A 13271-nucleotide genomic window follows, 5' to 3' on the forward strand; every position below is an offset into this window, starting at 1 on the left:
ACCGGTTTTGCGAGACTAGTCAAAGGTCAAGCTCCAATGTGCAACTATGATATCAGCGGCCACCAACATACCAAAGGGTACTGCCTAGTTGATGCCATATATATCTCAGGTGGTCAACATTTGTGAAGACAATCTCCAAGCCTCATGGTCAAAAAAATCTCACTTTGCTTCTTGGCATTGAGTTTTGCAGAAAGAATGACAGAGGGTATTATGGGTGCTCCAATATATTTCGCGATTGTCCTGATACCCTCCTCTCATGTAGTCTCAAATTGGAGGTTATGCATGCTTGTGCGATCATTACAACATGACCATGAAAAGTGAGCGTAGAGACATGACAGCAAGGGATGATCATCTATACGATCACCAAGGTCCTCCCATTGTCGATCACCAGCTGTCTGTGAAGTTTGCTAATTTTCTCTCCATGCAAAAAAGATCCATGACAGAAATTGTTTATCACCGTCTGGTAGAGAGCACTTGTGGGCAATCAAAGGAGCCGTCGTCTCCGTCTCTATTTTATTTGGATTGTATAAATTATTGCACTTCATTTTAATTGGATTTTATGTATTCTTTTACATTTATTTATATTATAGTAGAAGCGTCGCAACGCCCTCACTCCCAGTTTTGGTATTCCGTTCTCCTTCTACAAATGCATCAAAACGTACAACTTTTGAACGCTTAAGAAAGAGGTTTCGCCCACTGACATTTATCAGTTCAGTCCACAGAAATACTGGGGTGACAAAAAAAATTGAACCAATCCTTTCTGTTCCACTTGGTTGATTCCCCCAACCAGACACCCACTTCACTAAGAAAACTCCCGTGTAAAAAATAATGAATCGGTCCATTACAATCAGTATACAGAAAAAATCTGATCTCATCTGTTTACATCTCACAAAAAGGTACAACAAAACAACGACTTCCTCTGCCGACTATTTACACAGATGCACAAAAAATATAACATTTAGCAGAGCATGAAACATGTAACCAACTCTTCACTTTATATATTTTAAACTTACAGAGGGCAACTAATTCTGTAGATACTGTCATCATTTGTTTGACCACTGGAATTCGATTTCCAGGTTCCTATTTGCACCGCTTTTGCTCTCCGGTAGCAAGGTGTACTCTCCGGCAACCGACCCCAGCATGACAACCCGGTCGATCTGGATTGTCACCTTACCAAATGATTTCTGCAAACAAAACGGTTGGAGCGCTTGAGAATGCAAGTACAATGGCACAGAAGAGCAAAAGAATATGGAGCAGTAAATATAAGGCATGTGTCCCATTTCAGTACCTTTCCAAATTTGCTGTTGTTTTTGCAAGAGATGTGAAGCTTCTGGCCTTTGGGAGGGCTGTCAAACGCCCATGCAAAGGCTTCATCCCATTCGGGTGACTCGCCGGTTGAGACAATCTGCGCATAGCATTCAGTGTCAGTTATGCGAATTAACTTTGTTACAGTGTACGCATGAGTACAAACAGGAAAAAAAGTCAAATATACCTACATCATCGCCATCAGTTATTGTCAGTAAGGAAATAAACTAGCTAATTCTTATGCTTCAAGTTAAGCACCAAATGAAAAGCCACTATGATTAGGAATTCCGAAATTTATAATGCTCAGGCTACTAATGTTGGAGATTTATGCAATGTATTTCAATGTTATATTGCCCACAGTTGCAAAAAATACAGACCCTGCAGTCTACTGTTGCTAGGCTAAAGTAGAGGACGCTTTACATCAGGGTCACTGTACCACACTACTAGCAAACCCCTGATAGGCCTCAAACCCCTGTTTGGAAGAGGGGTGTTCCTTGGTAAGTTTATGTACTTAGTTCTGATTTGAACTAACTACAGAAGCTTTACCAGGAAATACCTCTCTTCGAAACATCATAGACTTATATAAATACTTGGAGGCGTGATAACTAGAGAAGTAGTAGGATCCATAAGACTATAATTAGCCCATAAACCAATGTCCAAGCTTGATATGAACTGTCGAACTATCTTGGCTAATACTAAAGCATATAAGTACTCATAAAAACCAATAATTAAGAAAATATACAATATTAAAAATGCAGACATAGCATGTTTTTTTTTTTTTGTGGGCGTGGGAGTAGTAAATTGAGATATGGACCCTATATCTCTGAAATGAGAAGCACAAACATACATACCTTTGTCAGCCTTGCAGGATTATTTCCAAGAGTAAGCTTGCAGAATGCACTAGCGTTTCCCACAGACTGTTTCAGATTGTTGCCACGCTTTATAGTAACTGTAAGTGTCCCAGGCAAGCACTGAAGTAGAAGCTCTGCCTTTTCTTGAAACCGTGGTGGGCCAGACTGTATCAAGTACTGAAGTAGAGGAATTGCCTCTGATGCAGCAACTGATTGAGCTTTAAATACTTCAGCTGGGCAAGCAGTCCACGCTTGCCTGAGCAGATAAAGTGAATCCAGTGCTGCTTCTTGGGTTGCTTCAGAACCAGTTTTAAGGGATGTTACAAGATGCGGAATGCATATTGTAGCAGGTTCAGTGACTCTCAAGCGAGGGAAGTTGCTAAGTAGAGCATTAAGCGCTTTAAGATACTCCTCGTTAGCACTCCCAGATGCCCATATATCCTTCTCGATTGAAGCTGCATGCAGAAAACCATTATCAGGTACACAAAGTGAACGCCAGGTAAAAAAATAAACCACATTTTTTGGGTAGAAAAGCACTAAAATATCTTGGGTAGAAAAGCACTAAAACAGGTAGCGAAGCACAAAGAAAGGCTAATTGTTTTACCAGTTATAACTCTGACTGTTTCACTTGTGGCGTATTCTTGGATAGTGTGATTATTGAACAGAAGTTTGACAAACATTGCTGCCTGAACAGAAGTGTCAGGATTGCTTGAGCTGATAAGGTCCAGCAAGACCTGGACGCCACCAGATTCTGCAACCGCTCTTTTATTTGCTCGGCTATACATGACTAGATTCTGCAAGGCACAAATGGCCACCACTTTCATCTCTTCAGTTGGCTGGTCTTCAAGAAGATTGACCAGAGCACGGCATGCTGCAACGGCATCCGTCGAACGAGCAAGACCTTCATTCTGGAAAAGATCTCCAAGGGCAAGAGCAGCAAGCAACCTTCCCTGTTGAGACTGTGTTTGTGGATCCAGAAGGTACATGGACAAAGGTGCAATAGCATTTTTAGCAGCCTTGGCCTCCCTTATTCTTATATTGTTCAGCAGTGCCTCAATGAGTCTGGCAGCAGCTTCCTCACACTGATGACTCCTCAAGAGATCCAGCAGAGCTTCTACAGCACCACTTTCAGCCATTGCTTCTGCACTTGTTGAATCATCACTCTCCAATACAAGCAGAGCATTTAGTGCACCCACAACGGTACTTTCAGTCCCTGATCTAAGCAATTGCACTAGAACCGCAACTGGAACCTCAAGGAAAAACTCAGTACTGTACTGCAAAATGCTAGACAGGACAGCTGCTGCTGATTCCCATACAACATGAGGCAAAGGTGGATCAGTTTGCAACAACACCTTGGACAACTCAAACACACCACCCTCCTTTGCAATTGTATTTGGCCAGGCTAATGCAAGGTTAGCAAGAGCTTTTATAGCTCTCTGCTGTAGATTTGGCAAACCCGATGAGAGAATTTGAATAAGAGGAGTGATGGATTGCTCTGCTACTGTATCCTTCTGGAGGTGTTCTTCCAGGAGAAGATGAGATAGAAGCTCCGCTGCTAATTGTTGCACAGCTGGTGGAGATGAATTCAGTAAAGTAATGACTGGCTCAATTGTTTGGCGGGGTGTCAAGTTATAATCAGCACGGCATTCAGGATGCTCCAAAACATTGACAAGAACCTGCAAAGTGCTATACTGCCCCTCTGGACCAGTGTCTGCCTTAGATAGCAGAGAGAAGAGAGGCTGTACTACTTTGGCTGCAGATGGACCCTTTGCTATGCTAGCATTGTTTGTCAAAATCCGAAGCATTTCTGCCAATGCAACGCAAAGAAAATCTGGAGCATCATGAAGAATATCAAGAATGCTCTCAATTACACCAGCCTTAACCATTTCCAATTTGCAAGCCGGCCTATCCTTTCCAATCTTTACCAAAGCTCTGGCAACTGCCTCATGAAGCATGAAATTTTTTCCAAACAAAAGCCCAACAAGGGGAATGACTGCCCCATGCGCTGCTACTAATTCGGCGAGTTGCTCATCATCCAGAAGCTTATCCAGTGCACGAACTACAGAAAGCTGGGCCGGGTTAGCTTCACTAACCAGTAAACTGACCAAAGGTTCCACACAACGGGCTGCAGCCATTGTAGAACGGATCCTTGTATTTGCAAACAGGACACCGCACAGTTCAGCAGCATCACCTTTCAACTCAGCTGAACAGTCTGAGGACAGAATCCGGCACAGGACCTCCACTGCGTTCATCTCAACATCAGCAACTGCAAGTGCTCTTGACGGGTTGTCACAAAGCAACCTAATAAGTGCTGATATAGCTGCATGCTGCTCCCTCTCCATGCCAGTACTCAGCACTTCTACAAGCGGCTGAATAGCTTGTCGAGCTGACTCACTGTTCCTGACATGGTCAGCACAAAACAAGCTTTCTAATGCCTTTGCAGAACTGTAGCGTGAATTTCTTCCTCCTAGACGAAGGACTGCCACAAGCTGGTTTACAGCACCAAGTGCTGATTCATGTTGCCTTATTTCTGCAATACTAAAAAGAATGCCCAACAACTCAGTTGTAGCTTCTTCTGTTGTGTCTTGTGGACTAAGTGATAGGTATTTGGTAAGTGCTTCTAGGATTCCAACTTCAGCCATTAGGAGCATGTTTGGGGCACAATCAACAGCCAACTGTGTCAGAAGACCCAATGCCAAGAAAGGAGCACCAGGTCTTTCTGGAATGGGTTTAAGTAGATCAACAAGAAGAGGAATTGATTTTCTGGAAGTTGAACCAACCCTGATATCATCAACTCTGAATAGCTTCTCCAGCGTAACTTCATCAGGATTATGCACCAACATGAATTCCTCTGATAACTCCACAAGATCAGCTATATCAACATCAGCACATCCAAGCAAAGATATAAGTCCAGTGGCAGCCCCAGAATTAGCAACAGCCAGAAGCGTTCCTCTGCTACCATTGCTCACCAGACTTGCCAAAGCTTGTGCGGCAAAGTACCTGTATGCTGGCTCATCAGACCTTAACAAGTTTGAGAGTACAGGAATTGAATGCAACGCTGAATTAGACCGGTTCATCTCTCTTTCTTGAAATAGCAATGCAAGAAGTAACGCACAGACCCATGCGGTACTATCTTCTTCACCCTGATAAAAGCATGAACATACATTATAAGCAGTCCCAGTTGAAAAGATATTAAAAACTAGAATAGCTGTAAGAATCAAGACAATGCTTTATGGATACATAAGAAAATAGCAAATCTGAGTTCAAGTAGATATTTGCACAGTGGATCTTTCCTCATCAAAAGGAAGAATTTAGGGAAACGAACTGGTCAGATGCAGCCCAAAATAATGGCAAATTATTAACAGACAAGCAATAATACCATGAAAACTTTCAAAATGCTGTCATGTTATCCAGCCAAAAATCATACAGCCTTGCCGAATTTTAAAGTATGTGAGACATCAAAGGAAATACAGTATCTTTCTTTATGAATACCAAAATAGGTCTTCTATCCGATGAGAATTTGAGGGCAGTGCAAGAGTAAGATATATCATGGTCTCCAGAACTATTAGACAAGTTTCAAAACCCAAAATAATAAACAGAATATATCATGCAGATTAATGTAAGTTAGATGATAATTGCAAGTGTGGAAGAGATACTAACATTCAAACAGCAATTAGCACGCATACAAAGAAAAATTAAAAATCCAATAACTAGCATTCACATACCACATATAAGAATGCATTTTGAGAAATCTTCTCGTTGAGCATTTCAACCCCTCCAGCTTCTAGAATTTCTGCTCTTGTTTTGTTGTCATGGCGAGTAAAGACAGCAAGTAGCCAGAGTGGAATCATGTTACCCGAGATTACAGCAGTGGGGCACGCCAATTCAGCATCGTTGTTATTTTCTTTAGAGCATCTGGAAATCTTAATGTCTGCTATGCTTTCACCATCCCCATTTTCAGAAGGTAAGTTTGTTGTATTGATCATACCAACTAGAGAATGGACTAGCTGAATGTACAGGCTTGAATCACATAGGATCTCTATCTGCTTCTGACAATGCTCTTTTGCTGCACAAGCAAGAAGAGCACATCCACCAACTTTAACCTTCAGAATGTTGGAACCAATGATTCGGCGTGCCACTGATGATATGCAGCCTGGGATTTCCGAAACCAAACCACCCACAACATCATGTTGGTCAAAACAGAGCCTTGACAGTACTTCTATGGCTTTATCTTGCAAGGAGGGTACTGCATCAGCTACACAAGAAACAATGGGAAGTATGGTGTGGGGATTTTCTGCAAGAGCTGCCCAGGGAGCCTTGGTACGCCCACTTGACACCTTTGATCTTGATAAAAGCACCAGTGCATCGAGAACTTCTGATGTTGCGGAAGCATCACCATTCGCAGCTTCCAAGAGACCAGCTAGAGCAAGGACAGCACCAGAGCGGTTTACAGTATCTGAGATAAGCTGGTTAACGGGTCGGCACAACAAAAGGCGAGCTATTGCTGCTGCTCCATGAATTCTTCCGTCAATAGATCCCTCCTTAAGAACACGCGTTAAAGGGAACATAATTTCTTCAAAAGATACTTGAGCTGCCAATTCACGATCAAGAAAAAGGTTTGCCAAAGCTCGGGTTGCTTGCTCTGCTACTTCAAGGACTGTAGAACTTGCAAGTGAGACTAGTGGAGCTAATGCATCCCGTCCAACTGCAGCAACCTCCTTATTTTGTTTGACTGACAGAAAAATGGCAGCAAGGCAACATGAGGCCTCCATTAGTATTCTGTCAGACTGTGTGTCAATCAGTTTCATGACTGACATAAGTGTCTTCAATGCAATGTGTGTTTCTCGCAAATCTTTGCGGCAATGGAATAGACCAGCAAGAGCAGATGCTGAGTTAGCCTGAGTTTCTTCTTTAGGGGAGCTTAAAATTTTGATCATTGTCTCAACTGCATCATTTGCAGCACTTCCTTCATGCAGAATATCATTCAGTGGTGCAACAGAAAGCAAGCTTTTCAAAGCATCAAGAACATAAACTTTTGATTCAGGCTGTTCACTTGTCAACAGAGCAGATAACTGACTAATAGTCCCAGTATCTGACTTGTGGATGAGATGATTCAGTGTTTTGGATGCTATTTCCTTTCCATTGTCACTTCCGTTCTTGAGAAGCCATAGTAAAGCAGGAACTGCATCGGCACTTTCGACACATGCTCGTATGTCTTCACTGTGATTGCACAAATTACCAATGATGGTTGCTGAATCTTCTTTAGCTTTGGGAGAACCAGTTTCTAATATTTGAACAAGAGGAGGTATGCCACCAGCAGCAGTGATAGCCCATTTGCACTCATCATTCTCCTTTGACAGAAGGGCGAGCAGAGCAACGGCACATTCCTGCTGCTGTTCTGAGGATAGACCAAGTAAAGAAATCAACAGCTGAACACCCTCACGGCCTTGCAGAGCTTGCCACAAATCACAATCCTTCTTGCAGAGAGCAAAAAGTGATGTCATTAGGTCATCTTGCACCTCAGTACCTGCCATGGTTATCAAACCAACAAGCAAGCGTTTTGCATCAGAATCTGCAAGTGTCTTGCAGAGAACTGTGTTGCTGTACAAACTGGCTAAAGCTTCAATTACACGCTCCTGTACAAGGAAGGGTGCCTTGGGCTTAAACTGTTTCATCAGTGTCTTCTCAATGACTAGCGGGTCTGAAGCACTGATTGATTCTGCATTTGTGTCATATATCATTAATGCTGAGGCTAATGCACCAAGAGTGTCAGCAATTTGTGCAGGGGAAGAGCATGATTCAAGACTTTCACCAAGGCTTGAGATTACATAAGATAAACCACCGGAAATATTTGCTAATGCACACATTGCATTTTCTTGCAGTGCTTGGGCAGATTCTCCTTGCATGAACTCTTTTGATGGAGCAATAGTAGCATTTATAAGAGCAGGAATCCCATTAGAACTAGCTATCTCACGACGAGCTTCTTTACTCTGTGCAGAAAGGGATTTGAGAGCACCAGCAGCTTCTGCTCTAATTGAAGTTTCATTACCAGGACCAAGTAACTTTAGGAGCTGTTTTGTTGTTTCTCCTGATAAAACTTTCGAACAAACTGATGAGTCTTCCATCATCAAAGCCCCAAGAAGATTGCACACATTTGCTAGAGTCTTTGTCTGTCCAGAACCAACCAGCTTTATAAGTATATCAACTCCACCACATTGCACGGTTGCTGACCAAAACTTCTCTGTGTTTTTTGACAAGTTCTTCAGTGCTCCAGTTAGCAGGCCATCCACCAAACTCTCATTCTTGAGGCTAACTTTGAGTTGCTCCCACAGTACTGGAACAACATTTTCCGTTGAAAATATCTTTGATCCAACATGATCCCTTATCCCACCTTGAGAAACTGCATATATAGTTTTGGCAGCTGCAGTCTGACTTTCAGCTGACTTCGACCTGAGAAGAGCAAGCAATGGAGGGATGCAACCACCAAGCAGAACCTTCACCCTTAGCTCCTCTTCCTTGCAAAGAGACCCCAGAACAGTAGCAGACAGCATCTTAACTCCAGATGAGCCAGACCTGAGGAGAGAAACAAGTGTAGGAACAGCCTGTGAATGCGATACAACAGCTCCGAATGCAGTATCACGTGTTTGAACAAGGTCCAGTAACTGCTTCAATGAGCTTTCTTTTTCTTGAGAGGACGAAGAGCTCTGCCGCAACTGCTCGATACATTGAGCAACACTGGAAAGTGTCTCCTCATCCTCCATATTGACTCGGTTCCTGCAATTACCAGTAATAATCTTAGTTAGCGTTCATAATTTGAATTGTAATACAACTTTGATGAGCATATTAGTTTATCGGAAGTTCACAACTATGATACTGCCTCCAATCCAAAATATAAGTCTTTTAGGACATTGACAGTCTTCCAGAAATAAAATCTCGAACAAGCATCAAAATGCATGTCACTTGTATTACACAGATAGTGTCAAGATATGAAGTACAAACCCACAGGGCAAAGGGCAAAAAGAACAAAAGCGAAAAGGCTATGAAAAAGACACAGAAGCCTAACTAACCAGAAAAAACAAAATTTAAGTTATTTTCAAGGTGGTACTTTGACCAACTTCCGTATAAACAGGTTGCCTCGCATAAAAGTAATTATACACTGTAAAAGTATATTTCATGATATCTAGGGACACGATTTTGACGTTTTGAATGCTAATAATTGTTTTCTTATAGATGGTCAAATTTAGAAGTGCTTGGTTGGTAAAAGTGCTAAAAGGAGTTATATTTTGGGTCGGAGGTAGTAAAAGATAGCTTAACTAAGGTGTACTTCATATTTCCAAGAATATTTGGAAACAAGTAATCTCCAGTAGGTGATATGTTAATATGCTAGAACATATTTACTTGGAGTATTATCAACCTGGCCCTTATTAGTACTGTTCAGTTTGCATTACTACAATTGTAAGATTGCACTTGCCTCTCTGCTCCATGCTTCAAATACCTAGGGTGTGTTTCTATTTTCCCAAGGTTGTCCTACTGACGATTTGGCTAGCCAACAATTTGGTTGAAGTTTTGCTTGCCCAATAAAATTTTGGTTGAGGTTTTGTTTGCCCAATTAACAGTAATTCCTAGATCATCTTTTGAAGACTTCACAGTTGTTGTACTAAATGATGTTATGGAAGAAAAATCCAGGAATGCAACAGACATATATCTTCAAAGTTCCGAAAGAGAGACGAACAAAAAAGATGAGGAAGGAATAGTGGAACTTCTGTTGCTGTAAATTCACATTCCATCAATCATTATCATGCTAGTATTTAGCACTACAAAGTACAAACAACGAAGTAGAATAACAACTTACTTGCCCATTCTCATGACTGAGACAGGAGTTGGCGGCTCAGAATCTTGAACTTTGTCCCCGTGCCTTTCCTGTTAATAGTCAAGCAGGAGTGATTAGCATTAAAGATGCCAACATGCAATTTTTTAAACATTGCATGAACTGGTAGCATTTCATTCCACAAAGCATTGAACACCATAAGTACTAGATTTAAATGAAGCATTGCATTTGAAAATCCAATAGCCATCATAATACTTAACGGTGCACCAAATCACAACAGTGGGCACAAAGATTTCAAAACATAGGTCCATGATTTTTTAGTCGCTGAGTCAAGTCAAGTCGCCGAGGCTGAGACTCGTGACTTGGTGACTTGACTCAGCGACTAGGGCTTGTATAGTCGCCCCAAGTCGCCATGGCAGTAGAAATGGCACTACACCACGTATTTCTCTCATTTGCATAGCCCACTGATAGCATATGAGCAAACTTGGCCTGTTATCTATCCCAGCCAGGCCAGCCAGGCCCAGCACGGCCCAACTAAACCTAGCAGCTAAACCTAGCAGCCACCACGTGAAGTCATAATCCTCCTAGCGCCGCCAGCCAGCAGCCACCACGCAGCCTCGCTCGAGACTCCCCTCTGTCCTCTCCCCTCGTACCCTCTCCTTCCTCTGTGCCGCCGGCGAGGAGCGCTGGCGACCGGTGAGGAGCGGCGGCGACCGGCGGCGGACGGAGGCAGCCAGCCTCGCAGCCTGGCCGCGCGACCCGCTCCTTCCTCCTAGCGCCGCCGGCCTCGCAACCTCCTGAGCTCTGCACTTTCTCTCCCTTTCTCTCTGAAATTCGGTGGCGGCTCGAGCCTCTCCTCCTGAGCCGCTGTATAGTCGCAGGAAGTCGCCGTTGAGCCAGTGACGTGGCGCGACTTGCTCCGTGAGTCAAGTCGCCTGAGCGACCCAGCCACGCCGCGACGACTCGGCGATTAGTCGGCGACTCAAAAACCATGCATAGGTCGCATGTTCAAATTGATGATCATGATGTCAGATAAAACCCATGTTTTCTTTTCAAAGTTCAAGAAAGATAGAAAACAATCTCATCCTCGCTGTGAAAGAAATGACAGTTATCTTCATGCACAGATGTCTCAAGAATATGTATCTTGTTGACGAAACTCACATGGTTACGGACAGTTCAAAAAGAAGTATATATACTATGACAAACAAAAATGCCTATGAAATCACAGTGAAAATATGTAGTGATAACAACACCATTAAGTATCATAACAAGCACTTATCAGGACTCCCTGTGATTATACATTGAAACATAACAGAACTTTTTTATGGCATGAGTCCATTTACTTTCAAAATTCTAAAATAACTATCTAGATTTGTCAAATTACTTACCTGACATGACTTTGCTATACGTGAAAAGGTAAGATGGGATGAGGAAAAGCTACAGAAAATTGCGGCAATGAAAAAACATTGTATTCTCAAATCAAACATAGGCCATTACAAAAATGAACCTGACATTTCAATACCATGCAAAGATGAAGTAATAAAATCCAGTCATTCAACCAGTTTTTTTCTACACGATTTTGTTTAATCCAAAATTGCTAGATGCATACATCACAGCAAAGCTTTCCTATGGCGATAAATGTAAAAAAAATTACACAACACATTCAGCCCATTTTTAGCATCACTTGTGTGAACATATAGGCCCAGACCAGAAGAATGCTGCTGCCAATGCCAAGAGAGCAAGGCAAGTAGCAGCTTCCTAGCTCCTAATTCTCAAGACACAGATATTGAAAACAATTGTCCACACAAAGTGTTGGTAGACCTAGTTGAAAGGCTTGTAAGACTACAAGTCAATTAGAACTCTTAACGTTTACGATTCGACCAATAGGGAGGGAGGACCTGTACCAAGTAGACCGAGTACTGATCTCACTTTCAAAGAGTATCCAACTACTGTATCTAACCATTGATTTAACTAATTTAATGTCCACATACAAACCCAATACAGACCCAGGTAATTCCGTTTAAAAAAGCACAGGAGCAAGATTACAACTGAAGAAAGACCCGGAAAGCGACAGGCTGCCAGCCACAGTCTGTCTACTAGCTCAGAAGCACAGCATCCAAGAAGAGGGCACCTACCAGATCTGCGCCGCCGTGGCTGCCGCCATTCGTCCCATTGAACCTCCACGCCAATGCCGCCGCCATCTTCTTAGCTGTACGTAACCCCCTCGCGCTGAGCAGATCAGAATGTCCGAGCACTCAACCTGAAACCGAGAGAAAGCAAAATACAGCCGCGTCAGATCCAACGGATGGCCAATCCAGTGAAGAGGACTGTAGTGCTCCGGGCAGAAGTAAGCCCAGATTCTGCGCCGGACATGGCTAGCTACCGATGCGCGACCCCAGATCTAGCCACCGGTGGATGATTTAGCTACTGCCGCCAGGCGGATCACGCACACTCCCCCATTTCCTAAACCAGCTCCCCCGTGAAACCGCTGCATTCGACGCTGATTATCCCGCGAATTCTCCACGCGACTAACGAGATCATGCACTCTTGTCCGAGCTCGACTGAAGCAACACTCTTCTCCACGCGACCGACGAAACCAAGACGGAGAAAAACCAAAGAATCGCCGCGGAGGAAGGCAGAACCAAACCTGACATGGAATCGGCGCTGAGATTTTGCGAAAAATCTCGAGAACTCGTCCTCCTCCTGCTACGCGGCCACTGCAGATCCAGTGGGGAGGGAGGCGCTGCTGCCGATACGCATGCGAGGCGTCTGTTATGCTCTCGTTTTTCTTCTTCCCTTGCCTGCCCTGGCGCGGAATTAGCGCTAATTATCGGGGGCTAAAAAGGGGCTGGAATTTATATAGAGAGTGAGCTTCCCAACGACCGCCGACAGTGGCAGTGGGGAGCAACTTGATTTGGAACTTTGTACTGCCGCTTTTGCACGATCACCCTCCGTATGTATACTATTTGCAGACATGGATCTTATTTTCTGCACATGCAGGAATTGTACTCTTGAAAAGAGGCGATTTACACAAAAATAACCCTTTGTTGCAACTATAGCACAAACTGACACTCCGAGCAAACTATTTCACTCATCTAACCCTTTTGTGTGGCGCCCCTTCCATGGGCGCCACACATGACTGTGTGTCGTCCGTGCCTGCGGCGCCACTCTCCCAGCCGACGTGGCGCCCTCGACGATGAGCTGTGCGCCGATCCGACGTGGCGAGGCTGTTTGTGTGGCGCTGATGCCACGGGCGACACGCTTCACAGTGTGGCGCCGATGCCACC

General features: G+C 43.5%; 1 protein-coding gene across 1 annotated transcript; it reads right to left on the bottom strand.

Moving 5' to 3' along the window:
• Positions 1-803: 803 nt before the first annotated feature.
• On the bottom strand, positions 804-12816 carry LOC127317615 (protein CELLULOSE SYNTHASE INTERACTIVE 1). The gene is made up of 8 exons (XM_051348183.2): positions 12632-12816; positions 12120-12244; positions 10009-10076; positions 5882-8930; positions 2761-5299; positions 2157-2611; positions 1289-1405; positions 804-1184 (listed from the first exon to the last, which is right to left on the bottom strand). The coding sequence occupies exons 2-8, from the start codon at positions 12183-12185 to the stop codon at positions 1044-1046; spliced, it is 6435 nt and encodes a 2144-aa protein (XP_051204143.1). The 5' UTR covers positions 12186-12244; positions 12632-12816; the 3' UTR covers positions 804-1043.
• Positions 12817-13271: the final 455 nt, after the last annotated feature.

Source organism: Lolium perenne, chromosome 7 (assembly GCF_019359855.2).
Source record: "Lolium perenne isolate Kyuss_39 chromosome 7, Kyuss_2.0, whole genome shotgun sequence".
NCBI lineage: Eukaryota > Viridiplantae > Streptophyta > Magnoliopsida > Poales > Poaceae > Lolium > Lolium perenne.

Coding starts and splice junctions, on each gene's coding strand:
- LOC127317615 (XM_051348183.2), bottom strand. CDS start 12,185: ATGGCGGCGGCATTGGCGTGGAGGTTCAATGGGACGAATGGCGGCAGC. Junction 5,300..5,881: donor AAAATGCATTCTTATATGTG/GTATGTGAATGC, acceptor TGCTTTTATCAG/GGTGAAGAAGATAGTACCGC. Junction 2,612..2,760: donor AACAGTCAGAGTTATAACTG/GTAAAACAATTA, acceptor TTCTGCATGCAG/CTTCAATCGAGAAGGATATA.